A 14,878-nucleotide genomic window follows, 5' to 3' on the forward strand; every position below is an offset into this window, starting at 1 on the left:
AGACAGAAAAAAAATACCATATCATCTCAATTATACATGGAATCTTAAAAAACCTGAACTCCTAGATATGGCAAACAGATCGGTGGTTGCCAGAAACAGGGGCAGGAGGGGGGTGAGAGGACGAAATGGATGAAGGTGGTCAAAAAGTGGAGACTCCCAGTTTTAAGGTAAATACGTCCTGGGGATGTAGTGTAGAGCAAGGTGACCATAGTTAATGGTACCATAGCATGCGCTGGAAGATTATGAAGAGAGTAAATCTTGTGAGTTCCTTTCACAAGAAAGATAAATTTGTAATTGTGTGTGGTGATGGATGTTAAGTAAACTCATTGTGAGAATCACTTTGCAACATATACATGTATCAAATCTTGTTGTACACCTGAAACTAAAACAATGTTATACACCAATTATATCTCAATTTAAAAATATTAGGGATGGGGCACCTGGGGGGCTCCATCGGTTAAGGGTCCGACTCTTGGTGTCAGTTCAGGTCATGATCTCAGGGTCGTGAGATTGAACCCTGTATCTGGCTCCATGCTGGGTGTGGAGCCTGCTTAAGATTCTCTATTTTGCTATCCCTTTGCCCCTCCCTGCTGTGCACACATGTGCATGCTCTTTCTCTCTCTTAAAAAAAAATTAAATACATACATACACACACACACATATATTAGGGATAAATCTAATAGGAAATTTATAGGACATATATGAAGAACATTATATAATCTTACTGAAGGAGCTAAAAACAAGATCTGCCTTGGTTTGAATCCTGACTCCAAACAAGCTGTGCTATTTTGCAATGATATTTACCTTTTCTAAATTTCAATTTCTTCATGTTTAAAATGAGGATAGGGCTGAGATGAATATTTTAAAAGTCTATATACATGTAAAGTGCTTAAATGGTATCTGAGCACTAAGTGCTCGGTATGTATTAGCTATTATTATTATTACTTTGTTGGTGGTGGTATTGTTATTATATAAAAAACTAAGTGAACAAAAAGAGCCAAATGATTTATGAATAATAATTGTGCTTTGTCAGATATTAAATCGTACTTAATGCCATTAAAAGACCAAAACCAGAAAACCCAGCAGAGTATTAGTATAGGAATAGAAAATGGATCAGAGGAACCAGACAGAGAGCCCGGAAATAGATCTTTAAAAATATGAGAATTTATTTTAAAAGATTTATTTATTTATTCATGAGAGACACACAGAGAGAAGCAGAGCCACAGGCAGAGGGAGAAGCAGGCTCAATGCAGGGGAGCCCGATGTGGGACTCCATTCCGGGACCCCAGGGTCATGACCTGAGCCAAAAGCAGATGCTCAACCGCTGAGCCACCCAGGCGCCCCAAGAATTTGATATATAGTAGTAGATGGTATACACATTCAGAGGAAAATCATTCAATGAATCGTGTCTGCTAGCCAACTAAGAGGAAAGAAGTATAGATTCTTACACCATTGTACAAAAATTGAACCTTGAATGTATTTTTTTGAATTTTATAAGAATAATGAACATTTTCAGAGATAATTTGGGATATTACATGAACAACCTGAAAATGGAGTGGTGCTTTTTAACCAACATAGGGATTCTGGATAGATATATTGACTTCATGAAGATGAAAATTTTGCCTATCACGTGGTGTGAACACAGTGAAAACAAACAGCAGGAAATATTGTTAATACCTGTAACATACAAAGATGAGTGAGAGAAATTTGGCTCGAAGAGCCTCTTATTTATTGTCTTCAGAAAGTTAACGTAACAAAATTATTATTGAGCTCTTTGGACGTTTAAATTCATTAGGGAAAGTGGAAATGTTCATTTAAGATCTTCTATGGTTTCTTCTTTTCTTGTCTCTTCACTTTTCTTGTCTCTTTTATTGTGCCGATATCTTCTTGCCTTTTTCTAAAGACAGCTACTTCTGACACTGTTCCTTTCCCATTTTCTTCCTCGACTCTGTACACTTCTCTTCATTTCCTTTTCTTATATGCGTCCCTTTCTTTGTTGCTTAGTGTTTGGTTACCCACCCTCCCTCCATTCTCTCTCTCTCTCTCTTCCTTCACTCCACCAATCTTCATTAAACGTCAGTGCTGGGCTAGGATTTTGTATCCTCTAAATCCATAACCTATTCTCTAAGTGTAACTATGTCATAACCATGCTATCAGCATGACTCCTGGTATTCCTAAATTTTAAAAATATTCAAAAAGCTTTTCACTGATTTAACCAGTATGGTATTGAGTTCAAATCTAGGAAAATGAAAACTCTAATAATTCCAGCAACCTCTGGCTTTTTCATAGCGTGTTAGAAAATTTACCTCCTCTATAGAAGCTTGTACTCAATACATTCACATAAGGAAAACTATATATTTTTTTACTCTAAAAGATTCATTTTTTTTAAAAGAGAATGGGATTTGGGGGGAGTAAATGTGCAGGAGAGAAATATACCCGCAAGCGTTCTCATTAGTTACCCTAAGGTGAGGACAGAGGATGTGCTTCATCGAAAGGCTCAGTCAAAGCCTAAGGACCGAGGTGTTCCTGGAGGTGCTTCTTCAGTAAGGATAGAGATTTTGGACTCTGGAGTGTGGAATTCAGCTGTAGGCCTTGCATTTGGTTAGAATCCTAGATACGTGGCTTGGCCCATGAGTTGAAAAACATCATTTGGTTCAGTAGAAGCAAAAGAAGCACTTGGTTCCATCTGCCTCAACGACAAAGGTCTTCCTCATGGGCAGGGCTGCTGGCTGTCGGCGACCTCTCCATGTGGCCGACTCCGCTGAGTCCTACTCATCTCCTCCAACATGTCAGCTCTTTATTTTTTTTAAATCTCAGGTCTTTGGTCCCCCTTTATCAGGAGTACTGACATTAAGAGTTCTTTGGGGGCAGGGGCCCATATGGTTCTAGGAGCTGCCAAATAGTTTTTAATATAAATGAATATTTGTTAATTTACCTGCGTTTGGGTTTAGAGTTTTGTATATTGAGTTCTATTTAACTTTAATAAGGTAGGCAACAGACTCAAGTGAATAACAGGTAACCGTTCTGACAGCTTAAATTTTGATGATGGTGGTGGTGGGTCAAGGACAGATGGTGGATTGCTTCTGGATTGTGAAAGAAAAAGGAGAAATAGTATGGAAGTGGGTTTTTTGTTTGTTTTGGTAGAGGGAAGGAGAAGAAGGTGGTAACAGCAGAGAAGAGCAGATGTTTGGGGATGTGAAGAGCAGAGGGAGAGCAACTTTTTTTAAATTAAAGGGAAAGCACTACCTGTCTAACTCATTCTTCATGTGTCAGGTGAATGTCATCTCTTCCAGGAGGCCTTCTGGCATTTTCTGTCTGTTATAGGCTACTTCTGTTGTCTGTACAACTAATTTGCCAATTAATTGTGTACCGTTTGGTAACTTATCTTAAAAGAATTAAGTCATTGGGATGTTTTTCAGCATGCTCCAGGATGATGGCTTTTCTTCCAAATGAGACTTAACAATAACTGTGAGTCAAGGACTCCTTCTTATAAATTCTAATCTTCTTCTGCAATGCCCGGCATGGTTGCTGCAAGAAGTTCACTAACTGGGAATAAGGACGTTATGACCCCTGTGGACAGTGGTGACAGGAGAGGCAGCGTGCACGACAGGGGCATGAGGTGCTGAGGATGGATGGGGAGGAAGACGGTGGTGGGTGGGTGAGAGACGTATGGAAAAGAATTGCCTTGTATCCTTGGCCACCTACTGAATATGCTTCGGTACTATAGGACATGCGAATAGGATTCTTTTAGTTTTTCTTGCTAGGAGGTGTATTCCTGTTGGAGATTTCCTTTTAAACGAGTGAGTTTACATTGGAAGGGAATGGCACTTTAGCATGTCAGTAGGACTTGGGTTTGTGTGCTGGGCCTTTGGATAATACACACACGTGTACATCCCCATGCACGTACCTATAGTTTACCTTTTGAGTTTTCTGGTTCTTATTTCATGATCATGAAGGACGTCTAAAAAGTCAAAGAAAAATTTTATTTCTGAAACTTCAGTCATGTTTTTGCCCATTCGAAGTGGGTTTGAAATCATTGAGATGTGGGGTTTTAAAGTTCGGCTGTGGTTAGAGCAACGGTGTGACCTACGATTACATTTGAAGGAAAATGTGCCTTTCCAGTTCAGACACATACTAACAATTCCTCTCTCACTTCCTCTTTTTAATAATAGGACATTTCCAAGTTTGCAGAGAAGGACAACATCGTTCTTGGAGAAGGTGGCGTCACGCTGAGCGGAGGGCAAAGAGCAAGAATCTCCCTAGCAAGGTGAATATCTGATGATTGGTTCGGCGAGCATTGGTTGTGGATATCATGCATGTAAAAATTATAGACATTTCTCTATTTTTTTTTATATTCTGCTTCTGGAATTGAAAAATGCCTGGGGTTTTATGATCAGAGGGTTGAGAGGGTTGAGAATCACCTTTAAGAACTATAGATAACGATTTTGTATCCATATTTGATGAAGGCGATGGCTTTTTCAAATTGCACGCTCTCATTTTGCTATCTGTATATTTGTTTGCCTTATGGTGTGATTTAATACAAAGTGGAAAACCTTGGGATGCTGCACAGCACAAGGAAAAACAAAAGTATTTTTGTGAAGTCTATCATAGGGCCCCTCGCTTACTCCCACCCCACAATTCACTCACCTGTTGATACCTCTTGGTTTAGATAAACATACATTTTCAAATTTTCAACATAATTAGTAATTTTCATGACAAAACTAGTGAGGCAAATGATGTCACTTGGCTTCAAGTCTGCAAGCTTTAAGGAAAAATAAATAGGATAAGCAGCGTCTAACATTGTGGGGGACAGGGATGTCCCTTGGTAGAGACATTCTTAGTCTAAGCATTTCGAGCTGTCAAAGGGAAGTACATAAAGTTAATTCGTGTCAAGAATAAAAGTTTGTGGTTAACCTGTAACTTTCAGTTTTAAAAAATATTGGTGATATGAGACGTCAAACGCTCTTCTAGTTTTATTCAAATAGAATTCTTCTCGCTGTGTCGCCAAGGTTGTTAACAAGAAGTCACATGGACTTATCGGTATTTTGGTTCCCTTCCTTACTGTCTTCTACTTTCAAAGGCTGGAATGATAAATAACATACTGAGCACCTGCAATTGCCTGGTATTATTCTAGGTGGACTGTGTGTGTGTGTGTGTGTGCGAGTGTAATTTTACTTAATCCTTATATCCCTCTGAAAAGAAAGAATTGTTCTCCCCACTTTATGGAAGAGATCATTAGATAATCAAGGCTGTTCAAGCTTCACTGGCCAAAAACTATACCAGGAAATTGTTGAGTCAGCCGGGTCCTCTTGACTCTTTTGACATTAAACCATGATTTGGTTTTGGGATTACTTGTGATGTAATAAATCACTAGATATGGATAATTCACAGACAAAATCATGGCTTCTAAATAGTTGGAAATTGATTGATTAATCTGTGAGCCACAGTAAGACGTAACTTAAGCATTCCATTTCGAATTTATGGTATGCTCCATGGCTTCTAGGCATTTAACACAGAATTGGGTTTGTCTTTACGAAAGTTTAACATTTGGTTTTATTGTGAGGTGCACACAATATGAAGTACTACTGAAAGTGATCGTTCATTCTTATTCTGATTGGAATGTGTCATATGTTGCCCGGTTTGGGATGGTGAGAATTTCCAGTTCTTGAGAAACTGGTCCTAGAAGTGAGGGAGAGGGAAAAGTGAGAACTGAGTGGGGGGAGGAAAGATGTTGAGGTTGCATTTTGGCAGGGGTCTCTTTTTTTTAAGATTTTATTTATTTATTCATGAGAGACACAGATAGAGAAAGAGAGAAAGAGAGAGAGAGAGAGAAAGAGAGAGAGAGAGAGAGAGAGAGAGAGAGATTGAGAGAGGCAGAGACACAGGCAGAGGGAGAAGCAGGGTCCTTGTGGGACTCAATCCCCGACCCCGGGATCACACCCTGAGCCAAAGGAAGACCCTCAACCGCTGAGCCACCCAGGTGTCCCTCTAAGATCAAATTGATGAAGATTTTACTTGCTTATAGAATTTTTGTTCTTTAACTGAAAAAGCAAATCTCAGATGGGTGTACATGTTTGTGAATTATTTAACCTTCATTTGTTTGAAATTCATAGAAATATGCTTCAGAGACTGAAACTCTGTGGAGCAAAATGCAAAGTAATATTACGGCCACAATTTGTTGGTGGCGGTCAACACTGCTGAAATGTTTTTCTTATGTATTGCTGCTATTTAGCTGTGGTCTCGGACATTTTACAGTTTTGAAAAAGTCTATTTTCCTCTTTGCTTTCCCACCAACATGCAAGATCTTTGAATCAGGGACTATGTAATTTTTACCATTGTATTCCTAGCACCTAGCATGGTGCTTGGCTCTCAACAGATACTATTATTCAAAATTTTCTTTTTTTAAGGTGATACTTTAAATGGTGTGGTGTGGTGTGATTCAGTTTGTTGACTTCTGCTATTTATGCCACTTACATTTAGCAAAGCCGCTTCAGTCGTTCTTGGGATATTGTGAAAACCATTAAATCATTTACGGCTTACCTTTTTTTTTAATTTTTATTTTATTTATTTATTTTTTTATTTATGATAGTCACACACAGAGAGAGAGAGAGGCAGAGACACAGGCAGAGGGAGAAGCAGGCTCCATGCACTGGGAACCCGACGTGGGATTTGATCCCGGGTCTCCAGGATCGCGCCCTGGGCCAAAGGCAGGCGCCAAACTGCTGCGCCACCCAGGGATCCCTACGGCTTACCTTTTTGATTCGCCTTTAGAATTGCCTACACTAAATAACAGGAAATATTTTATTTTATTTTATTTTATTTTATTTAAGATTTTATTTACTCATGATAGACATAGAGAGAGAGAGAGAGAAAGGTAGAGACACAGGCAGAGGGAGAAGCAGGCTCCATGCTGGAAGCCTGATGTGGGACTCGATCCTGGGACTCCAGGATCACGCCCTGGGCCAAAGGCAGGCGCGAAACCGCTGAGCCACCGAGGGATCCCTGACAGGAAATATTTTAAAAATCTGATTTAATATTCGTTTTCTTTTCAGAGCAGTATATAAAGATGCTGATTTATACCTCTTAGACTCTCCTTTTGGATACCTGGATGTTTTAACAGAAAAAGAAATATTTGAAAGGTATGTTCTTTGAATAGTTTATAATGCTCATGCTAAAAGATGAGAAAGAACAATTATCCCCTCATAGGCTGCATTTTACCTGTGAGAATTATGGCCACCATTGTGACTCATGGTGGCAGCATGTGACATAGCATCACTGAAATCTGATCTTCCTTTCACAGTCAAGATTCAAGATCATGTCCATTAAAAGCTTTTCTGACCACCTCACAAGAGCCCAATTTCTTCCCTTGATTGTTGTAACGATCACTATCAATGTAGTTTTTGCATTATTATTACCTGTGGCATATAGTATTTTAAGTGGTTATTACACTTAATGTTTTTACTTTTTTGTATGTTAGTATTTTATTCTTTCTTCTCCTTAAATTGGATTTTCTTAAGAAACTAAATAAGGTGAATGTGTTAATGCAGACAACTACTCAGACCATTGGTCTACCTTGATACCTCCTATAGAACCTCTTTCTTCATCACACAAAACTAGGGATATACATTTCATGGGAGCTCTCACTAGGGCTCAATGTGTGGAAAGTTCCTAAGAGGAGCAATTTGTTATATGACTTGATTTCAGTTTCAAAATGATTTCCTGAACTATAAAGTAGTTTATCAGGAGAGTTATTACAACACTCTTCTAAAATAAGGTTTTTAAGCAATAAGGATGTGTGTGTGTGTGTGTGTGTGTGTGTGTGTGTAAAATGGCTGCATTACCCCTAGATTTAAATTTAATACCTAAGATTTTTACAATCCTATGAGTATGATAAGTAACTTCTTACTAATATAAACTTTGTTAGCTCTGTTAGTATGTTAAGGTATAATCTAGAATGATGCCTCTTTCTTGTTTAAGACTTTATTTATTTGAGAAAGAGAGCAAGCATGAACATGTGGGGAGGGGCAGAGGGAGAGGGAGGAGCAGGCTCCCCACTGAGCAAGGATCCCAACAGGGGCTCAATCCCAGGACCCCAAAGTCATGACCTGAGCCGAAGGCAGACATTTAACTGACTGGGCCACCCAGATGCCCTGAGATTGATGCCTCCTCTCTCCATACAATTTATAATGTCTTAATGTCTAAAAGAATTTGATCTCCTTAGGTGGTGCTAGTCAGGATTTATTTTTAAATTAAAAGGAAATTTTATTAGAGGAGAGTCAAATTTATTATTCAGTTCTCAGCTTTAAAGATCAGATTAGTTTTATATATAAGCTCTTGAGAACTAAATTCATGGCCAACTTGAAATGTAAAAGGAAATTGATAGAAAACGTGAAGAACAAGAAAGCTCTGATATTTTAGAGGACACAGAAATATAGATTCTCAGGGATCTTGAAAGGTTATCTGGCAATTCTTTAATTTTTTAGATGAACAAACCAAGACCCATAGGGTAACCAATTTGCTCAACGTCCAACATTTATTTAACATCAGATATTTAATTTTGCTCTAGGTTTGTTAACATTCAACTTTATGATATAGCATACTCTAATAATTCAGTAATATATTTCATGCAATAATAATTCAAGAAGACACCAAATTAACTGCCTTTATTTACTTCTAGAATTGCTTAAGTATAATAATGACATTGGATGATAGACATTTTACCTAAGAATACATTAATAAAATGTTAAAATGCAATACATAGACTGTAAAAGAGATTATATAATTGATGTCTTATTTATATCTTCTTATATTCTTTTTTTTTAATGTTCTTAAAGCTGTGTCTGTAAATTGATGGCTAACAAAACTAGGATCTTGGTCACTTCTAAAATGGAACATTTAAAGAAAGCTGACAAAGTCTTAATTTTACATGAAGGTAGCTGCTATTTTTATGGGACATTTTCTGAATTACAAAGTCTCCGGCCCGACTTCAGCTCGAAGCTCATGGGCTATGATTCTTTTGACCAGTTCAGTGCAGAAAGAAGAAACTCCATCATCACTGAGACTTTACGGCGTTTCTCCTTAGAAGGAGATGCGGCCGTGCCCTGGAATGAAACAAAAAAGCAATCTTTTAAACAGACTGGAGAGTTTGGTGAAAAAAGGAAGAACTCTATCCTTAATCCAATCAACTCCATAAGAAAATTTTCAATTGTACAAAAGACCCCATTACCCATGAATGGCATCGAAGGAGAGTCTGAGGTGCCAGTAGAGCGAAGGCTGTCCTTATTTCCCGACTGTGAGCCAGGAGAGGCCATCCTGCCTCGGAGCAACATGATCGACACTGGCCCCACGCTCCGGAGACAACGAAGACAGTCTGTTCTGAACCTGATGACGCGCTCCTCCGTGAACCAAGGTCAGAGCATTCACCGAAGGACAACAGCATCCACGCGAAAAATGTCACTGGCCCCTCAGGCAAATCTAACTGAAATGGATATATATTCCAGACGGCTATCTCAAGACAGTGGCTTGGAAATAAGTGAAGAAATTAATGAAGAGGATTTAAAGGTCTGTATAAACCATCGGTGGTGGTGTTTTTAATTTTAGTTGTCACAGAGTGCAACTGAGAGAAAGGCAGTACGTAGCATGATATAAAACTTGTATTATTTTAGGATTCGGAAGGTTCCAGAGCCCATAAATTACGTAAGCAACTTCAAAATGTACAGGAATAACCTATTTCCTTTGGCGATGGACATACCTCTTCCCATGAAAGATATAGTGAGGCCTAGTGTTGGGTCCTTGAGTAGGCCAGTGATAATCGTTATTATGAATGAGAGGAATTGTGAATCATTACAAATCTGCTTTGTGACCACCTTCCAACCTCTGTGGAAGGAAGTGGGGTATAAATAAAGATACAAACAAATAACAGCTTCAGTCAGAGGCCAAGAAGGGTTTTGTATAGAGGTAGCCCCTGTGAGGTACATAAGCCGCTAGTCCCTTGACAGAACTACCTCGGTATTCTGGTTGGTACCTCAGTCTTACCCAAATTTGTGTGGGCTTCTTTTTATCTTTTAAATTTGCTTTGTAAGTTGGCCATCGGGATAGGTTTCTCTTAAAGAAGGTATATGAAACTCAACGTGTGCTGGTGCCAACCTTCAGATAGAAAGTCTTTTACATTAAGTTTTAAAGAATAAAATGCTTTTGTTCTTCAAGTAAGAAGCAACATAAAAAGAGGAGGGTTTTTGTTTACTGTGTTTTGCTTTTTTTTTACTAGGAAAATTCCCGATGTGCCTTGGATGAATCAGGCAGCAATGTTTGAACTGACATGTTTGATAGCGTAGATCACTTAAGAGTAGTGTGGCCTTTGGCAAGGCACAAGTCATGTGAGATCTTTGGACCCAAATTTCCTCCTCTTGTAAAATGAGAAAACAAAACAGGTGATCTCTAAAATGTACACTTCCAGTATTTCTATAATTTTGCAAAGGTTTCCTAAGGAACAGTTTATGGTTTTAATATCAATATGAATGAATTTCTCAAACCCAAACCGATAAATGTAGTTGTAAAGAATGATCTCCTTAAAAAAAAAAAGAATGATCTCTTTAACTGATAATAGTTATTACTTACTGATAACTTTGAGTGCCAGGCAGTGTATAATTAGTGCCCACCACTATTCTAGAAGGTGCATATCCATATCTTCATTTACAGATAAAAAATCAGAAATTTAGAGAAGTCCAGCTGCCTAAATTCAGGCAGCTTCTAGGAAGTCAATGGTGGAGTTCCAATTCAAATAAAGGTTCATTTGCTTCCAAAAATCTTTCTATCTAATCAGTGTGCTATATTCCCATTTCATAGAACCCCTTCTTTGAGTTTCTGGGGCTCCTTTTATGAATTTTGTTGACTTTGTAAGAAACAAAAATATCTTTTCCCTTAGGAATATCTGGACTTGCTCTTTTTCAAATTTTTGAAATGCATCTACCAAAGGACAAATAGACTTCTAGGGAAATACATGGAAGATTAGAATTTTATAACTTAAGTCATATCTGGAAAGAGAGAGGATCTTCACTACTGAGGGGCATACACACATCAGCGGGCCTTCACGTCTATTGGGCAGACCTCTAGCCAGCAAACTCCAAACTGAGTGAAATAGCCAGCAAAACTCCAAACTGTATCTGTCCACAGACCCCTGAAGAAATGAATTAAATCAAGGGGAGTTCTAGGAAACTTCAGTTTGATGGTACTATTTGATAAAAGATGTGACTCTGTTAAGCATTAAAATGATAAAACTGTCCAAAATCAATACAGTCGTATCATCAGTGATTTACTTTCAGAATTTTGAAAAATTACAGTGTTTCCCATTTTTGAAAACCTGTGTTGCTCCAGTGGACATTATACTGGCTATTGTGCGACATCACCTATGTCATTCACAATGGTTTATATTTGTTGAAATTCATTTAGCTTCAAATACCAGTATTCCTTTAATTGCCCACATTCAACATAAAACCACAATGGTGGTGTGAAACTGTGTTGTCTCCTCGTAGTAACCATGATTCTTTTTTTTTTTTAGGAGTGCTTTTTTGATGATGTCGAGAGCATACCACCAGTGACTACATGGAACACATACCTTCGATATATTACTGTCCACAAGAACTTAATTTTTGTGCTAATTTGGTGCTTAGTTATTTTTCTGGCTGAGGTAAGAAATTTCTGTTGTAAAATATTACTGTGGTTTAAAGTTGCATTAAGAATAGCTTTTTTTTTAAGATTTTATCTATTTATTCATGAGAGACACAGAGAGAGAGGCAGAGACCTAGACAGAGGAAGAAGCAGACTCCCTGCGGAGAGCCCGATACAGGACTTGATCCCAGGACCTGGGATCATCACAACCGCTGAGCCACCCAGGTGTTCCCATTATATAAATACAAATATATGTGTATTTATAACCTTACATTATATAATGATATGCATACCTCCATATTCATATTCCTATATTTCATATATAGCATACAAAATAGATATGAAGAGCTTTTAGTGGAGTTGTTCAAAACTTCTAAGCAGAATACTTTTATATGGATTGAAATTAAGCAGTGAAAATTATTCTGTGCTCAGTTTTAGGTTCATTTGATTATAGATATTGCATTATTGAATATGCAAGTGATGAATCACCACCTTTAAATGACTGTGTCTTCACAAAATGAAATAAATATGTATTAGTGGCTTAGTAACCCTTTTAAACAATCCTTTTAGAGATCCCCATCACCCGCTTGCTTACAGATTTTGTCTGTCTTTGGTGCCACCATCATGGTCTGTTTGTCATGCTTCTGCTGTCCTTCATGTCACCAGGATAAAACAACAAGGGAGGGGAGTGCAAGCAGCGTGCTAGGCTACAAGGGCAGGGCACAACGATGTTAGAGGTTCTCGAAGCAGCATGATGGATGAGGCTTCTCTCTGGATGAGGAGCAGCCACCTAACTGCCAAAAGGGGCTTGGCCAGAATGCCTGTGGGTGAGGTGGCTTTGAGGCTGGAGAGCATTTGTCCTCCAGTTGTCTAATGCGGCCAACGGGGATGCGGCACCAGCCAAACACTTGCCGTGAGGGAATTTAGGATCAATTTTGCTAAATCTTTTTGTCTACTGAGATAAGATAGAAGTCCAGATATTTTCTGTAAAGTCTTCCCCATTTTTGAAATGTAGATAGTTGATTAAATAAAAACAAACAAATGAACACTAGATGGGTTCAACAAAACACACAGGTGGATCGGGTTCCGCCTGGGATGACTAGTTACCCTAGATATTTATTCCAGGGGACATCAACCGCTGGATGGGCCCTAAGGTATGAGCTAAATCTGACATGAAGGCCCCACTGCCTTCAGGGTTTCTCCCCTGGTGAAGAGCTGCCTCTCCTGAGAAGTGTAAATGCATACGTAACTGAAACCCAGTCTTAGAGCTACATGTTGTTTCCTGTTGTTGGGCTGTTTCTAACCTCAGTGGTGAGGTCTACATAAAATAGCATCCCTTTTCCCTGACCAACTAAGATAGTGTTCAGTATCTAAAGGTACATACCAAAAAGTCGTACATACTGTTTCACCTATAAACCATCAGTTTCCATTTGCTCTTGAGTCCTGGTGATATCCCTTCTTTTGCCCTATTATTGTAAATTCATACACCAACTGGAAGTTTGATGGGAGTTGCAGTGTAGTACAGTCCCCACGGTGGCATCACACTGACTTGGCTGTGACCTCGGTCCATCTTGTTAACACAATGAAGCTGAGCAAGGTAAGTTAACCACGCTGAGCCTCAATATCCTCATCTACAAAATGGAGAGTTTACAATACCAACTTCCCAGGTCATGTTTGTGAGTGAAACCACATCAAGGTTATAAAGCACTTAATGTAGGGTTTGGCACATACTGAACAATGCTAGTTGCTGTTCTCATTGATACCCTTAATGTCATACCATTATAAAGCTCAAGATAGTTTGAGGTGAGCAAGTCCATAACCGAAATATAATGAAAGTTTCAATAATCCCTTTTATACTTTAACAAAAATATGCAGTTGGGTAATTTGACACTCTGACATGAGTAATAAAAATTGCTTTGAAATGTATCTTAAATTTACCTCATTAATCTCTGCTAGTCATGCCAAATGACCAACATTAATATGAATGAGACCTAGTTTTGTGCCACATTTAATCTCAAGCCAGCCTTTCATGACTGTTAATGATTTAAATCTCTGCACTGAAAGGTCACATATCTTGATTGTCTTCAATTTGTAGAGTTGCGAAAGAATAAAAAAAACGGTCTTATCTGAATGTAGTGATGATTTATGTTAATTTACAGGATCTTTGTCCTATCCACCTCCATAGAGCTGAACTTCTGTACCTCTCAAAATGGTGTATAATTAATTAACTAATTAGCGATTGAGCACTGAGCTGCTGTGCGTGTGTACAGTATTACCGGCTCATTTAATCAATAAGACAGTGGTCCTTTGTCTTTAAGCTTGAAACTAAATCACAAGAGAGGATGTAAATTATTAGTGGAGCCCTCACAGTTATTGCAAAAAAAAAAAGTCTTTTTAATGGGCAAAACACATTGATAATGCCATTTTCTAGACAAGACATTATATACTAGGATGAGGCTCTTTGGCCAATGTCCTGGGGGCATCACCGATGATCTGGCTGTCAAAACTTTAGGTAATAAAAACTTGGTGATAGTAGACGAATAGCAATTGTTTTAATTATGTGCACGGTTATATAGCTAAACACTGATGTTCACAGTTCTGTCACCTTCTTCGAATCAAAATTTACACAGCTTTTCTTTTAGATCAAGCTTCTTTCTTAATACCAGTGTGCCCCTTTCTCAGTAACACCGACATATCTCATCAGCATGTATCATGGTGCAGGTGCTAATCCGGGAAGATAGTTTAGTTCTTTGCTAGAGCCTCATACTCATCATGATCAGAAAACTTGAAGAAAGGTTAAGATACGTGTCTCCCTTGATGACGTAATTTATCCATTTTTAGTTTTTAATGGACACCATACTCCAATTTAGATTTTGTGGTTTTATAGAGTAGGTTCCATATGCTTCCCTTTCTTATTTCTTCCAAGTGTGAAACTGAAAAAAATTAGTTTGATTTATGCAGTTTGTTACGACATATCATTAATGTGTTATTTTGATTAGGGAGTCAGTCTGCCTTTATATCTCTGGACCATTTTTTTCTATGCAAAGAAGTATTTTCTGTAAGTTCTTCGATATTGGCACCAAGGGTAAAGGCTATAAATTTTTTTTTAGGATTTTATTTATTTGAGAGAGAGAGAGAGAGAGAGAGAGAGAGAGAGAGCATGAGTAGGGGGATGGGAAGGGGCAGAGGGAGATGAACAGGGAGCCCGACT

General features: G+C 38.4%; 1 protein-coding gene across 1 annotated transcript in view; it reads left to right on the top strand.

Annotated features, from left to right (window-relative positions):
• CFTR (CF transmembrane conductance regulator) overlaps positions 1-14,878 on the top strand; it is a 161,217-nt gene that overhangs the window by 85,940 nt on the left and 60,399 nt on the right. Inside the window, exons 12-15 of the mRNA XM_055314679.1 lie at positions 4,173-4,267; positions 7,053-7,139; positions 8,835-9,561; positions 11,558-11,686. Of these exons, the coding sequence (XP_055170654.1) occupies positions 4,173-4,267; positions 7,053-7,139; positions 8,835-9,561; positions 11,558-11,686 (1,038 nt within the window). The remainder of the gene's footprint in view (positions 1-4,172; positions 4,268-7,052; positions 7,140-8,834; positions 9,562-11,557; positions 11,687-14,878) is intronic.

This window comes from Nyctereutes procyonoides, unplaced genomic scaffold (assembly GCF_905146905.1).
Source record: "Nyctereutes procyonoides isolate TBG_1078 unplaced genomic scaffold, NYPRO_anot_genome, whole genome shotgun sequence".
Lineage (NCBI taxonomy): Eukaryota > Metazoa > Chordata > Mammalia > Carnivora > Canidae > Nyctereutes > Nyctereutes procyonoides.